The sequence below is a fragment of the Parambassis ranga genome, unplaced genomic scaffold (assembly GCF_900634625.1).
Source record: "Parambassis ranga unplaced genomic scaffold, fParRan2.1 scaffold_129_arrow_ctg1, whole genome shotgun sequence".
Taxonomy (NCBI): Eukaryota; Metazoa; Chordata; class Actinopteri; family Ambassidae; genus Parambassis; species Parambassis ranga.
The window spans coordinates 20,991-36,459 of record NW_021144707.1 but is presented as its reverse complement, the minus strand read 5'-3'; the positions used below and the strand labels follow the sequence as shown (position 1 = coordinate 36,459).

Genomic DNA, 15,469 nt, shown 5'->3' with positions numbered 1-15,469 from the left:
CAGTTCACCTGAAGTAAGTGTACTTCGCCAAGATGACTCTGTGGATGGGAAAGTCATCATCCTCCACCTTGATGACTGCGTCACAGAAAAGCTCCTGGTCAAGGAGATCCTTGTAAACTAATTCCCCGTCTTTTTTAATCATGTTGACTTTGCAGACTTCTTCTGTCAGTGTTTGTTGCCTGTCTCCTCTCAGTATATAACAGAAGTTCAAAGACACACTGTGAATGGAACTCTTGTCATCAAAGCACTTCACATCACCATGAAGACATGTATACATGTTTACATTTAAAAACTACTCATCCTGGCATTGCATTAGTGTTTTTAGTTGATTTTTAAATAACCACTACTATGACAACAATTACAACTTTATCAGGTGCTCCAACACATCCCTATAGCCTTCCATCCTCTTTCATAACATGGCTGTATTATGATTAGTAATCCATGGCTGAGCTGTTGCATTTGATTTTTCGGTGTGCCAAACAAAGTTGTTCTCCATTTACAGTTGTAGTCCACATTTTTCTAACATCAACTAACACTAAAGAGGGGGGTTGTTAAAACAGGGTTAGGTCTTTCTAAAATTTTCAAATGCCATGTAAGGCCAAAACAAAAGCTGGCGGGCCAAATTTGGCCTGCAGGCCCACCAGTTGAGCAGTCCTGCTTTAGAAGCCCTGGCACAGCTGTTAACAGTGACAATAGGCCTATACACACACATATGCCTTATGTGTTATTCAGGAGCAATCATGACCTGTTACTTCAAAGTCATTTGACAGTGCTTTATCATTTCATTTCATTTGTAGATAAGTACAAATACATAAAAATAGGCAGACAAAGCATGCACATTAGTGCAATAAATTGTAACATTGTAGTACATCTGACACAGGAACATCAGAAGGAACACCTGTAAAACAAAACAGCTCCAATTTAACCAAACATTAGGAGCAGTAATGATAATTCAACATGAACTGATCATGCTTGAGGTGATTTCTGAGACAAACATTTATTATGACTGGAAATGGCCTTTAAACTTCAGACAGATGTTTCTGTTTGCAGTGGGACGCTTGCTCTATTTTTCGAGGAAAGCGGGGAGGTAAAAGTTAAAAAAGAAACCGTCAACTTTTTCTTTGATTTTTTTCTGTGGTCTCCTTATCTCTGGGTATCCTCTGAACAAAAAGGTTTTCCTGTGCATAGACCACAAAATCACACTAGTCAAGTCCAGAAATCAACATTTGGCCCTGGATCTGCCAAAAGTAAGGATGAGATTTCCTTAGTGTTTCTGTGCCATCATGGATCTTAATATATGGGCAATCTACATAACTTGTCACATTTGGGCATTTAACCTCTACAAGGGCAAACGCTGGCTGCCCCCGTGGATCAAAAACAACTACACACTTCCCTCTTGCACTTTTCCAAATAGAGTCAACCAGAGGTACATCATTCGATATTGCCATAGTTGGTATTAATGGAGCTGTATCACTTGGAAAATCATGGTAGACCTCATCTACGCAGAGTGAGAAAAGCTCAGGTAGAGGTGAGCTGACTCCCCTGTACAAGGTGGTCCTATGAATAACACAAGTTCGAATGGTCCACAGATAAAAAAAGACAACAGATTATGAATAGTACATAGTAGTAGTAATAGTAGAGGGCTTTTCTGTGAATAAAAACAAATCCAGTTTGGACATTTTTTGACTGATTGACAGATAAAATGCATACAATATAAGATGAAAAAAACATTTATCCTTTCATTTAGCAGATTATTGTTTTATTATCTTACTGACGTTATTAACTTATTCTATTTAACAATACTAACCTGATGCCCTCTCCCACTCTTCTTTCTTTTGGTCTTGCTGAACGAATGACCATGTCATTTACCAGACCAGGTTTAAAGGTAGGGTAGGAGATCTTGAAAACTCAGTGAGTAACAGCCAGAATTTGAAATACACTCCCGCCTCTCTGTTTATTGACAATATATAAATGTTTATTGTTTACTGATTGACAGGTCAGAATTCAAATCCTGAGCCTGGAGCAGACCCATCAGCTGCCGGAGCTTCGTCTGAACCAAGTCTGACATCTGACCTCCTTACCATGGTCCTCCTGCAGCAGGTGCAGCCAGCTGTTGTTTCTGAGGGAGCTGCAGGCTCAGATGATGCTGTGGACAACCTGGTGACTGGTGCGTCCTCATGCTGACACACACAGGCTTGTATAGCACGGAGGCGTCCCACACCTAGAACTGGCCTGTTATTTCTTCAGGTTCTAACATGTTTGGTGCTTCTGTTCTTTTTTTTGATTGGTCATACATGAGAATAAATATCTGTTCACTGAAAAGCTGTAACTGTGTTTGTTGTCTGTTACAGAAAATATTCAATCTTTGTTATTTTAAAAAGCTGCACAAATAATGAAAACCAGATATGTTGGCAACAGTTTACTGTATTTGGATTTAAATAAAATGCATTACATATATACGATAGAACAAAATCAGTGATCATTATTATCACGTGCTGTCCTCAGGCAGGTGAAGACTGGTCTGGTGCAGCGTCTGGTCATAAGATCACAGAGCTGTGGAGAGAATATCACAATTACACAATGTACAGTAATTACAGCAAGACATAAAGAGTGCAGCAGTAAACTGAACAATGATAACAGCAGCAGGTCTATGACAGAAGATGCTGCTCTGCTCTCCCTCAGCAGAGCTGAGGACGCAGCTTCAAGAACACAGAGACAACGTAGTATGATTAGCAGCCCTGGCGTGACCATGATAATGACCATCGACAAGAACAAAGTCTTTGTATCCACATCAAGTTTGTCTGATCATCAGAGAGGAGCTTGGAAAAACCGGTAAATGGAATAAAACCTGCTTTGAAACGCAGAAATCTGCCGATCAAAGCCTGTTAGCATGATGTTAGCATCAGGTTAGCAAACGTAGCCTGGTGAAAGCTGCCTACCTGTATGGAAGAACCATGCCCACCACAGCAGCACTCTGTAGCTGCTTCTGCTCTGTCAGTGGTTAAAAAGTGCATCAGAATGAAATCTCCTACCCTACCTTTAACACCCTGCAATATTTATTTTTTACTTTAACCAATCTATTCAAATATTCATCACTAAAATCAAAAGATAGCGGAACACAAGCAGTACAAGCCCACATGACGTATTGGCTGGGATGAACAGGGTAAATAATAGTAAATAGTTACCATGGTTCTTGGAGCACACCCTCCGGTCCCCCTTTTTTGAAAGGTGGGACCACCACCACCCCAGTCTGCCAGTCCAGCGGCACTGCCCCCGATTGCCACGCGACGTTGCAGAGGCGTGTCAGCCAAGACAGCCCCACAACATCCAGAGACTTAAGGTACCCAGGGTGAAGTACGTTTGGGCCTGCCCAGCCTCTTCCCCCGCCAACAGAACCAACTCACCACCAGGTAGTGATCAGTTGACAGCTCAGCCCCTCTCTTCACCCAAGTGTCCAAAACACACGGTCGGAGATCAGATGACACAATTACAAAATCGATCATTGACCTCTGGCCTAGGGTGTCCTGGTGCCAGGTGCACTGATGGACAACCTTGTGCTCGAACATGGTGTTCGTTATGGACAAACCATGCCCAGCACAGAAGTCCAATAACAAAACACCACTTGGGTTCAGATCACGGAGGCTGTTCCTCCCAATCACGCCTCTCCAGGTGTTACTGTCGCTGCCCATGTGGGCGTCAAAGTCTCCCAGCAAGATGACAGAGTCCCCAGTCGGGTCACCATCCAGCACCCCTCCCAGAGACTGTAAGAAGGTCAAGTACTCTACACTGCTGTTCGGCGCATATGCCGAAACCACAGTGAGAGACCTCTCCCCAACCCGAAGGCGCAAGGAGGCGACCCTCTCACATACTGGGGAAAACTCCAATACATGGCAGCTAAGCTGTGGGGCTATAAGCAAGCCCACACCAGCCCGCCGCCTCTCACCATGGGCAACTCCAGAATAGAAGAGAGTCCAACTCCTCTCTAGGAGTTGGGTTCCAGAACCCGAGCTGTGCCTGGAGGCGAGCCCGACTATATCTAGTCAGTACCGCTCAGCCTCCCGCACAAGCTCAGGCTCCTTCCCCCACCAGCGAGGTGACATTCCATGTCCCCAGAGCCCGTTTCTGTGTCCAACTATAGGGGGATCACACTCCTCAGCCTCCCTGGGAAAGTCTAGCCAGGGTACTGGAGAGGAGAATTCGGCCTATAGTCGGATTCAGAAAGAGCAATGTGGTTTTCGTCCTGGCCACGGAACTGCTGCTCTATACCCTCCACCGGGTGCTGGAGGGTTCATGGGAGTTCGCCCAACCAGTCCACATGTGTTTTGTGGATTTGGAGAAGGTGTTTGACCGTGTCCCTCGCGGCATTTTGTAGGAGGTGCTCTGGGAGTATGGGGTCCGAGGCCCTTTGTTAAGGGCTGTCAGGTCCCTGTATGACCGGAGCAGGAGTTTGGTTCGCATTGCCGGCAGTAAGTCAGACCTTTTCCCGGTGCATGTTGGACTCCGGCAGGGCTGCCCTTGGTCACCAGTTCTGTTCATAATTCTTATGGACAGAATTTCTAGGTGCAGCGAGGGGCTGGAGGGGGTCTGGTTTGGGAACCACAGGATTTCATCTCTGCTTTTTGTAAATGATGTTGTCCTGTTGGCTTCATCGAGCCAGGACCTCCAGTGTGCACCGGGTTCGCACCGAGTGTGAAGCGGCTGGCATGAGAATCAGCACCTCCAAATCTGAGGCCATGGTTCTCAACCGGAAAAAGGTGGCTTGTCCTCTCTGGATGGGAGGAGAGCTCCTGCCCCAGGTGGAGGAGTTTGTGTATCTCGGGGTCTCGTTCACAAGTGAGGGAAAAATGGAGCGGGAGATTGACGGGCCGATCGGTGCTGCCTCGGCAGTAATCCTCCACATCGAGAGGAGTCAGCTGAGGTGGCTCGGGCATCTGTTTCAGATGCCTCCCTGGGGAGGTGTTCCGGGCATGTCCCACTGGGAGGAGACCCCGGGGAAGACCCAGGACGCGGTGGAGAGACTATGTCTCTCGGCTGGCCTGGGAACGCCTCGGGATTCCCCCAGAAGAGCTGGAGGAAGTGTCCAGAGAGAGGGAAGTCTGGGTGTCCCTGCTTAGACTGCTGCCCCCGCGACCCGGCCCCGGATAAGTGGTAGAAGATGGATGGATGGATGGTTCTTGGCTTGTGCCATTTCTGCTCAGTTTCTGTGCAGCTGTGTGTTGGAGGAACAATACTGATCTTCTGTTGACAGTAACGAGCAGTCTGGTACAAAAGGGCTGCCACATGGTTGCACATGGCATTGCATGCCATAGCATCACCTGCTGTGCAGGAACACTTGTAGTTCTACAGCTCCACAGGACAGCAGCCCTTCAGCACAAGTTGAAAATAGAAATATATGTTAAAATATATACAGTTTAATCATTTTAAAACATATGTTTTAGTAGTTTTTAAACTTCTTCAAAGAGTTCCTTTACTGACACTAATTAGTTTGTTTACAATGTATCCCAATATATAATATATTTAATATTTCTCATGAGTCAATACATATGCTAACAAGCCTGCATGGAACTTGCATCTTTTATTTACAAAACTTGATTTCACAGACAAGAGCTTGTCACTTGCACGAACAACCAGCCTGCACGGAACTTGCAGGATAACCTTTCCTTACACTCAAAGTGTGGGGTTTCTGGCTTTTCTTCATTGATCTGTAGCATTCAGCCTACAGTGTACCGGCATCATGACTGAGGAGCATTAAGCATGCAATGCTTCATCCTCAGACTCTGACCTCCATCAGTCCATCTGCTCTGTCCTCTCTCTCGCCCGCAGCTGCAGCTTTTTGTCCAGTTTGCTGAACCAAAAACTTTAGCTTTGATCAAAGATGTTGTATTGACGGTAAGAGCTCTCACTCCAATGACTATTCACCATCATACACAAGTATCTGACCACACAATGAGACAAGCGATCAGGAGAGTCAGACATCTGCTGTACACAGGATCTTTGTTGTAAGAAACCAGTGATTTTTACGTGATCTGTTTCATCCAGAGTGAAAAAACACATGTACACAAGTACCGTCGTGTAATCCACTGATTTTAGAAATGTAACTGTATTCTGATTAGATTGATTAGACTGTAACTGTAACGGAATACAGTTACTATTTTTTTGTATTCTAATTACGTAACGTCGGTACATGTAATCCGTTACTCCCTAACACTGTTGATATTTAGTTTGGGCAGATCCTGGAGTGATCGAGTAAAGGACGCCATAAAAAGAAACTGTTTCTATTCCATATCTCCTACTGGAATAACTTAATAAGCAACCTTGAATAGAAGAATATATGGAGCTTATGTGCAAGATACATGATAAATAATAAAATAAATGAAGTGTCTTTCAAAATAATTCATAGAATGTACCCCTCTAAAGTCTTTTTTGCACAACGTTTTAAAAATATTACTGGTACCAGTTGCTCTTTTTGTTTGGGATCCTCTGAAGATGTCTTCCATTTGTTTTGGTCTTGACCTTCTTCTACCAGCTTCTGGACAGATGTCTGTAATTTGATTTCATTTTCTATTAATCCAGATTTTTCCCTTTGTTTGGAGAATGTGCTATTTGGCTTCACTACCTTTTCACTTACAAAGACTAATCAGTATTACCTTATTAGGGCCAGAGCACGAAACGTGCGAGATCCCCATTGAAATGCAAGCGCAAAGGCGATTTTGGCGATTTACACCATTGGATTTTCTCTAACTTAAAGGGCGTGGCTCACCATAGTCTGGCGATGATTCATGATTTCGCCATGAAATTTCGATTGGCTCTCACTCGCGCATACTTGCTCCAAGCGGCTTCAAACTTCCTGCACATAGCTGTGTCTGTGTTTTAATCATTCCTGTTGCTATTTTGGCTGTTAGAAAATAGAGTAGGCCTATTATTTGAAATGTTTAAAGATGAGTAGATTTGTTTTACTGACATGAATACATTTTATGTTGATGTGAGGTGTTAACTGGAGGAAGGTTCAATGGTGGGCTCCGATTTCAATTGTTTTTTTGACATGACATATATTTAGAAAGCCAGTATTTTCTGGTAATGTTTTATTCCAACAAATCCACTTTCTTTTGTGCCTTTTTCCAAACTTGACACCCACCGGGAGTAAACCAGGTTAATGTGTTTAAATTGCTTAATCATATAAGTTCTGTTTGTGTTTGAAATGTATATTTTCTGAACATTATGCTCATTATCATAATGATAAAAGTTAATCTCGTATGATAAAGGTAATGTACTTGTGCTATTTTATATGAAGTGGTGCTCAATCAAATCATACAAGTTTAAATAAACTAAGTCAGATATTACCATGGTAAATATCTTACATTTACCCTTACAAATGTAGTTGGATGGAGTTGAATTACATCATGTTAACCGAACATATTTACATTGAGTTGGCTTAACAAAATTATTTCTCGCTAAATGAGTGCATTTCATTTAGGTGGAAATCCTTTTTTGATTATGTTCAGTGAACACGTCCGTCCTGTTTTTGGAGAAATGAAAGACGAGAGAAGTGAAAGAAAGAAACCTAACTGGACGTTTGATCTGGGCTCGGTTCGTTTTATCATGTCATGATGCCTGTTCACATAAAGATCATATGAGTGCAGCTACAGGCCTGCTGTATTGATGGCTGCTTCAGCAAACAGCGACAGTTTGATACTGTATAAAGTATGCTGCATTTCCACTGCTATTTCTGACACACCTTGAGCCACTGACACACACACACACACAGATGCAGTGAAACGAAACTTAATTAACCTTTAATTTGCGGTATAACTTCTTCTCGATGCTGGATGCCGACTTTCCAAACCTGCTGAGGGTGTTTGGCAAGAAAGACAGCATGCACGGAAGAAAGGTTACCCATAAGCCAGGTATGATTATGAAAAAATGAAACTGTCAAACCTGTACAGCTTTAATAATTTAAACTTCATCAAAGGTTTGGTTTTATTTAACACGTTTCAGTGATTAAATGTCTTGCTTGTACTGTGTTATATGTTCCTTTAGTTGAGATTTGAAAGTTGCATAATATTGACATTGCAAACACGTTTTGCATTTGAAAAAATGTCTTATATAGTGTTATGTTGTGTTTATGACAACTACCTAAAGTGGTTTTATTTTTTACTGTCTCACTTAGTTAGACTGATGCCATTGATGTCAGAGGACAGTGCATCATCAAAGCCCTGTGTGTGTACCTGAATGAAGAATGTGAAGTCCTGGTAAAAGAAAACATGGTATGTAATTTAGTCTTAATTATCCTGTCCTTATTCTGTCATTTGTAAACAAACTAGCTACTAGTAGCTAAGTACTTACAAAAGACAATGTAATTGTGTAATCATTCACAACACAAATCATAGTTCTTTACAGATGTTTATATAGGAGTTAAAAATAAGACTGTTATAACATATTTCTTAAATTATCCTCTTTTTCCCTCTGATGGTGAGGCTGGTGAAGCTGCAATGATGGAGACAATGTTTGGAATCTGTCAAGAAACAAAACCTAACTGGACGTTTGATCTGGGCTCGGTTCATTTCATCATGATGTCATGATGCCTGTTCACATAAAGATCATATGAGTGCAGCTACAGGCCTGCTGTATTGATGGCTGCTTCAGCAAACAGCGATAGTTTGATACTGTATGAAGTATGCTGCATTTCCACTGCTATTTCTGACACACCTTGTGCCACTGACACACACGCAGATGCAGTGAAACGAAACCTAACGCATGACACCTCCTCTTTCATCCAGCTTTTCTGATTCTACCCTCTGTGCTTCTGACCACAGGCTGTGAGCGACTTCACTGGTGTCTCACTAGTTAACTTGCCGCCATGAACAGTTTGAACCAGCAGTATGAGGAGAAAGTGCGTCCCTGCATTGACCTCATTGACTCTCTGCGCTCTCTGGGTGTAGAGAAGGACTTGGCACTGCCTGCCATCGCCGTGATAGGAGACCAAAGCTCGGGGAAGAGCTCGGTGCTGGAGGCGCTGTCCGGGGTGTCTCTGCCAAGAGGGAGTGGTGAGTTATCTCCGTCTCTATTCATCCATCCATGTGACTGTGACTGAATTTAAATAAAGGCATAGGTAAGGAAAAACAAAACATAATTTTAAGAAAACTGACTGACTGAACCTACAGCAACCTGCATAAAAACAGCATTTTTCTGCGAACACATCCTGTACATCAGGTCTAACAAGTGCCTAACAAGTTTAGGGCTACAAAAAACCTAATGCAAGTTCACTATGGTGCAGTGTGAGTAGGCCACGTATAATACATGTAATTAGATTATCATTATTATATTAGTGGTCGCATTTTTGGTGGCCCGAAGATGCTCAAACCAAACTTTGTTGCCCTGAGAAATGGCTCCGGAGCGCCCCCTAACGCCAGAGGGATTGTGTGTGTATGGGATGTCTATGGCAGCCATTAGAACCGTCTGCGGGAAAGTTGTGAAGTTTGGCACAGGGAGTCAGTTTAGTACTATGATGTCAGCAGCACCTCGCGCTAGCGCCACCATGTACAATAAGTTCTGCTGGGATAACAGCACACTCTTTCTGACTTTAATATTTAACTATTAATACAATAATGGTTTTGTACACAAAAAGATGAGTGTGGCATAGAAGGGGGTGCCATATTTGGAAACAGATTGGTAGATTAGTCATTTATTTATTGAGATCTGTTATTAACTGTTTTTCTTTATACACACTGACTCCCACAGACTGTTCATTCATTCATCTTTTCTCCAGGCATTGTAACAAGATGCCCTCTGGAACTGAAGATGAAGAGAAAGAAAGAAGGAGAGGAGTGGTTTGGGAAGATAAGCTACCAGGGCTATGAGGAGGAGATAGAGAATCCTGCAGAGGTGGAGAAAAATATTAGAGAAGGTACAGTATTCACCCCATCACTCAATGTCACTATAGAGACACACATGTCTATACAGCTACTGGATATGTCAGGTTTAGTTGATCAGAACTGTGTCCTCCATCTTCAGCTCAGAATGAAATAGCTGGGGTCGGAGTGGGGATCAGCGAAGACCTCATCAGTCTGGAGATTGCCTCCCCTGATGTTCCAGACTTGACCCTTATTGACCTGCCTGGCATCGCCAGGGTGGCTATAAAGGGACAACCAGAGAACATTGGTGATCAGGTAAGCTTGTTCAGTGCACAAATACTGTTAACTGGTTTCTTACAGACTGGTTTATTTTATTTCATTTAATTTCCAATGATGGAGAGATCTTCAAAATGTTGAGTCATCATTTATCTTTAGCTGCATAGATGTGTATTTGTATACTACTAGCTGCACACTTGGAGGAGGTGTTTCAAGTATGCAGAGTAGTAGTACACTTAATTAGACATATTTTATTCTAAAAAGACAAAAGAGAGATTCATTCAGTAATCCAAGTTGTAGGGGGTGTGAATGTCTGCATTATTAGGATTAATCTATATACAAATCTACAAAGGCCTGAGTCTTTTGTTTCCCACTGTCTCATAAAAAACGTCCAGTATTGGCCAGTACTTACTGCTATGTAGAAACACTTCACTATTATACACACTATATGATTTTCACTTTCAGATAAAGAGACTGATTCAGAAGTTCATCACTAAACAAGAGACCATCAGCCTGGTGGTTGTTCCATGCAATGTGGACATAGCAACCACAGAGGCTTTAAAGATGGCGCAGCAGGTGGACCCGGATGGAGAGAGAACTCTGGGTAGGTTCAAAAATTTTGAAGTAGGGTCACCCAAATCTTCAGTAATTTAGCCCTCTTACTTAGCTAGCCTTCTGTGTCTTAGGTATTTTGACCAAGCCTGATCTGGTGGACAAAGGAACTGAAGAGACAGTGGTTGAAACTGTGCATAATGAGATCATCCCACTGAAGAAGGGCTACATGATCGTCAAGTGCAGGGGCCAGCAGGAGATCACCGAGAAGGTGTCTCTTACTGAAGCAACAGAAAGGGAGAAGGCCTTTTTCAAAGATCATGTGTATTTCCAGTAAGTTCATGTTTTTAAACTATACAAACAATGTGAAGTTTTGTGTAGTATATACTTAGATTTATATTCTTGCTGTAGTACACTCTACAATGAAGGTCATGCTACTGTTCCCAAACTGGCTGAGAAACTTACACTTGAGCTGGTCAATCACATTGAGGTAACATTCTTCCTATTGTTTAAAAATTGACTATTAGTTATCAGATGATTGACCAGTTGTGCAATATACAGAATTCTCTGCCTAGACTGCAACACCAGATAGACGAGAAACTAGAACAGACTCACGCAGAGCTGGACAGATGTGGCAATGGACCCCCATCTGATGCAGCTGAGAGACTCATCTTTCTCATTGACGTAAAATCCTTTATTACATTTACATAAATACATATGTTTGAGTATACAAATGTGTATAATAATAAACACAAAATACTTGTGTACTGCAGAAAGTGACAGCATTCACTCATGATGCCATCAGTCTTACATCTGGAGAGGAACTCAAATGTGGAGAGAAGCTCAATGTCTTCAGTGTGCTTCGAAGAGAGTTTGGGAAGTGGAAGGAACACCTGGACCACTCGGGAGGCACCTGTGAGTAAATCATGTCGATCTGGTGCACAGCCATATATATCAGTGCAGCTATGACACATACATTTGTGTGGTGCAGTTAACAGCAGAATTGAAAAAGAGGTGGCTGATTATGAAATGCGGTACCGTGGAAGAGAACTGCCAGGGTTCATCAATTACAAGACTTTTGAGGTCATGGTGAAGGAGCAGATCAAACAACTGGAAGAGCCGTCTGTCAGGAAACTCAAGGAGGTGGCAGGTATATATTGATATATATTGATGAAGCAGTACATGTAAGGCCCTATGATTTCCACGTTCACAGAATTACGGAATTGGCCAATTAAAACGGAATTTACATTTTATCGCGAAATTTGACATAATTTCACTGTAGTGCTGTTTTTGTGTGTAAGAGGAACGTATGTCTGGTGAAAACTGCACAGAGAGAAGTTAATCCGGGTGGCACAAGAATCCCTTTCCATAGACTGAGCCCCTCCCCTTTCAAAACACTGTAACCATGGCGAAGTGGCTACATACAGATCTGTCTGTGTCACCGGAAAAAAATTGCGAACCGCTGTGCCCCTCAGTACAGAGCCGAGCGGTTCCTGAACAACTTCTGTGCGCCACGTGAACTGTTGTTTTACAGATTCTGTCAACACTCTGTCGACTGGAAACTTAAGACTTAAGATACTAACTACTGGACAGGCCTGTGTGCGGAGCTTCTCACAGACGAGAGACAGACACTCACTGAGCTCAACACACAGAGGCTATCAATCATGTATTTCAGTGGTGACGTCTCTGGTCAGAATCAGAGTAACTTTATTTATCACTGAGGGAAAATTATTTAAAAATTAAGATTTGTCCCACAGTGGGAAAATTACGTTACTGCAACGGCACAGACACAGTAGAATTAAAAGTAGGACAAAATAAAAAAAAATATACAGTATAAAGTAAAACTACCAATAAAGATACAAGAGAACATATTAATAGATGTTGCACAGATTAGGTGAGTAGGTGGGAAGCTTGTAGAGGGTAGCTCACAGGGACTAACCACAGCTGAAATAACTTGTTCTCCTTGAAGAAGTTTAAAATGTTTGGTTGTTTTATAATAAGTCAACAAAAGTTTTATCACTTGCTGCTTGTTTTTGATGCACTACTGTATGTTACCATATTGAGGAAAACGTCACTTCAATAAATTTAAGTTTATTATTTAAGTTTAAGTTTCTATTTAATTTAGTCATTTACATTAAAAACACAATGCTTTTGGTAGTAAAATAAGGTCAAAAATTGGGTCCCCAAAATTATACTGTGAAAAACAGATTTCCCCCAAATTAAAACAGAAAAAACGGAATTCCCAAAAATTAAAACGGATTTTATAGGGCCCTATACATGCTGCGCTTTTTGTTCTGCATCTGTGAAAGAGAGAAAGATTTGAGATTTATGCAGGCTGTGCTGAAGTAGACTAAGCAGTAGTATGTGTTCGTATTGTCCTCTAGACGCTATTAAGAAGGCATTCATACAACTGGCCCAAAGCAGCTTCACTGGATTTCCTAACCTCATGAAAACAGCCAAGGTACCCTTGTTCGAGAGTCCAGCAACATTTACAATTTGAGTCACTGTTAACAAGGCAAGTGTCATTTACGGCATTTTGGCAATGCTCTGTGTTTTCCAGGCAAAGATTGAAACCATCAAACAAGAAAAGGAGTCCATAGCTGAATCCATGCTGAGAACTCAATTCAAGATGGAGCTGCTTGTTTACTCCCAGGACAGAACCTACAGCAGCAGCCTGAATGAGAGTCAGAAAGAGGAGGATGAGGATGATCTTAGAATTAAAGGCAACAAGTTTTTAGGCGGAGTCATTCTGTACAGCATGGATAATGACGCTACACTTCAGCAGCTGACGCTGCACCTAAAATCATATTACAGAGTAAGTGATCAGTTAGATTCTAAATGATATTTTTGTTATCTGAACCACACTATCATTTTCCTTTATCTGTGGTTCAGATAACAAAAATATTCTACTGGACTGTCAAACTACTACTTTCTCCTACAGATTGCTGGCCAGCGACTAGCTGATCAAATCCCGCTGGTGATCCGCTACCAGATGCTGCAGGAGACTGCCATGCAGCTGCAGAGGGAGATGCTGCAGATGCTTCAGGACAAAGAGAGTTTGGAATTCTGGCTGAAGGAGGATGCCGACATTGGAACCAAGCGGGCAACTTTGCAGAGTCGCCTCAAACGCCTCACGCAAGCCCGTGCATACCTGTTGGAGTTTTAGAAGTCAGCAGCATCCAGCATGAGTCTTTTTTTGACAGGCTTAGACCAGTTACAAATTTCTTCTATTTTAGACAATTATTTTTGTGTTATTATTTTAATTCACTATACTAATTCACTATACTTCACTATCACTACTGCTAAATGTTGTTCAGCATTAAAGCAGGAACAACTACATTTAGGATCCAGACAATCCAGCTGCTGTAACTTCTATTGGCCTATAGAGAGCCATGACTCTTAAAATATACCTCAAAAGCAGTATAAAAAAGTGCCTGAGCTCCCCCTTGTGGATTTGCATAGGAAATGTTAGAAACTTTAATCCCCCTATGTTTTGTATTTGTTCAGTTTTTTGGTATTTGATATTCTAGTATTCCAAGTATATTGACATGGTCTCTGTCAGCAATAATCAGGTGTTTCTTTCCACTGTTAAAAATTACAACTACAGTCACTTCCAGCTGGAAAATAAATGATATTATACAGTAAATATTTTGCTGTCATCTCATGTCTCCAATGTGGAAAATATACTGGACAAGGCAAGGCTTGAAAAAGGCACATTTATTCAAAAGTATAATATATATATATATATATATATTATACGTACAAAAATCAAAAATATTTTATGTCAATGTGAGTCGAGATGTCTTGATGTTCATTCTCCACTATCTGCTGGGCTCTCAAGAGTCTGCTGTAGTTCCTGTATGGTACTGAGAAGCACATGGAATTGCTTCTTCCTTAATTCCAACTGAGACAAAAAACAGACATTGAAAAAGAAGCCCAAGTAATAGCTGCAACTGGTATCATTAGAATAGCTAAGACATCTTGTTAGGGCCCGAGCACCGAGTGGTGCGAAGGGCCCTATTGAAATGCAAGTGTTTATTCTCTTTTTTTCTTCATTCAATCATTTGACGTACATTTGACCCCCTGAACGTGCCCGAAAACTCACCAAATTCGGCACACAGGTCAGGCTCGCGAAAAATGGTGATCTGAAACTGTTGCTGCGACTTCCCAAATGGCTCTGCAGCGGCCCCTAGAATTTGAAAATATTCAGCTTAACAGCTACAGCCATGAAAATTGGTACACAAATGTATCTCCTCACTCGAGCAAACATGCCTTTGGTCATCGGCTATATTAGAATAACCTCGCCATGTTCCAATTTTCTCACTTTGCCTTTTGCAAACTCCTCCTAGAGAAATTGCTTGATAGGGCTGAAAATTGGTGTACTTGCCCTTAAGGAGTTAGGGACCAAAAGTTGTCAAAAACGCAGCACTTTGTCATACGGCCTGGCTGTGGCACCGCCACGAATTTGACCCTTTGCCAACACACAGGAAATGGATGTATTTGTGGCTGTATCTCCCTCATACTTCATCCAATGTGGATGACAAAAAATCAGGCATGCTGAGCCTGTCATTCTGAACAGATTGATATTCTAATGAATATCTACTGCCAGTATGAATTGTGTTCAGGCTGCTTTTCCATGTTCCACACCTTGTATTTGAACAAACTCCTCCTAGGGAAATACTCTGATGGACCTGAGATTTTGTCACATGGTTCTGAAGGCGTGGATACAACGTGTGGGCAGGGCAATGCCATAAAGTTGACCTTTCACCACCATAGAGAAAGCAGCTGTG

At 42.0% G+C, this 15,469-nt stretch overlaps 1 protein-coding gene across 1 annotated transcript; it reads left to right on the top strand.

Annotated features, from left to right (window-relative positions):
- Positions 1-8,756: 8,756 nt before the first annotated feature.
- LOC114429399 (interferon-induced GTP-binding protein Mx-like) lies at positions 8,757-14,181 on the top strand. The gene is made up of 12 exons (XM_028398265.1): positions 8,757-9,044; positions 9,767-9,904; positions 10,012-10,166; positions 10,593-10,731; positions 10,814-11,012; positions 11,091-11,169; positions 11,241-11,363; positions 11,453-11,594; positions 11,671-11,829; positions 13,064-13,140; positions 13,240-13,494; positions 13,621-14,181. The coding sequence occupies exons 1-12, from the start codon at positions 8,858-8,860 to the stop codon at positions 13,843-13,845; spliced, it is 1,878 nt and encodes a 625-aa protein (XP_028254066.1). The 5' UTR covers positions 8,757-8,857; the 3' UTR covers positions 13,846-14,181.
- The last annotated feature ends 1,288 nt before the right edge of the window (positions 14,182-15,469 follow it).

Coding starts and splice junctions, on each gene's coding strand:
- LOC114429399 (XM_028398265.1), top strand. CDS start 8,858: ATGAACAGTTTGAACCAGCAGTATGAGGAGAAAGTGCGTCCCTGCATT. Junction 11,013..11,090: donor AAAGATCATGTGTATTTCCA/GTAAGTTCATGT, acceptor TTCTTGCTGTAG/TACACTCTACAATGAAGGTC. Junction 13,495..13,620: donor ACCTAAAATCATATTACAGA/GTAAGTGATCAG, acceptor TTTCTCCTACAG/ATTGCTGGCCAGCGACTAGC.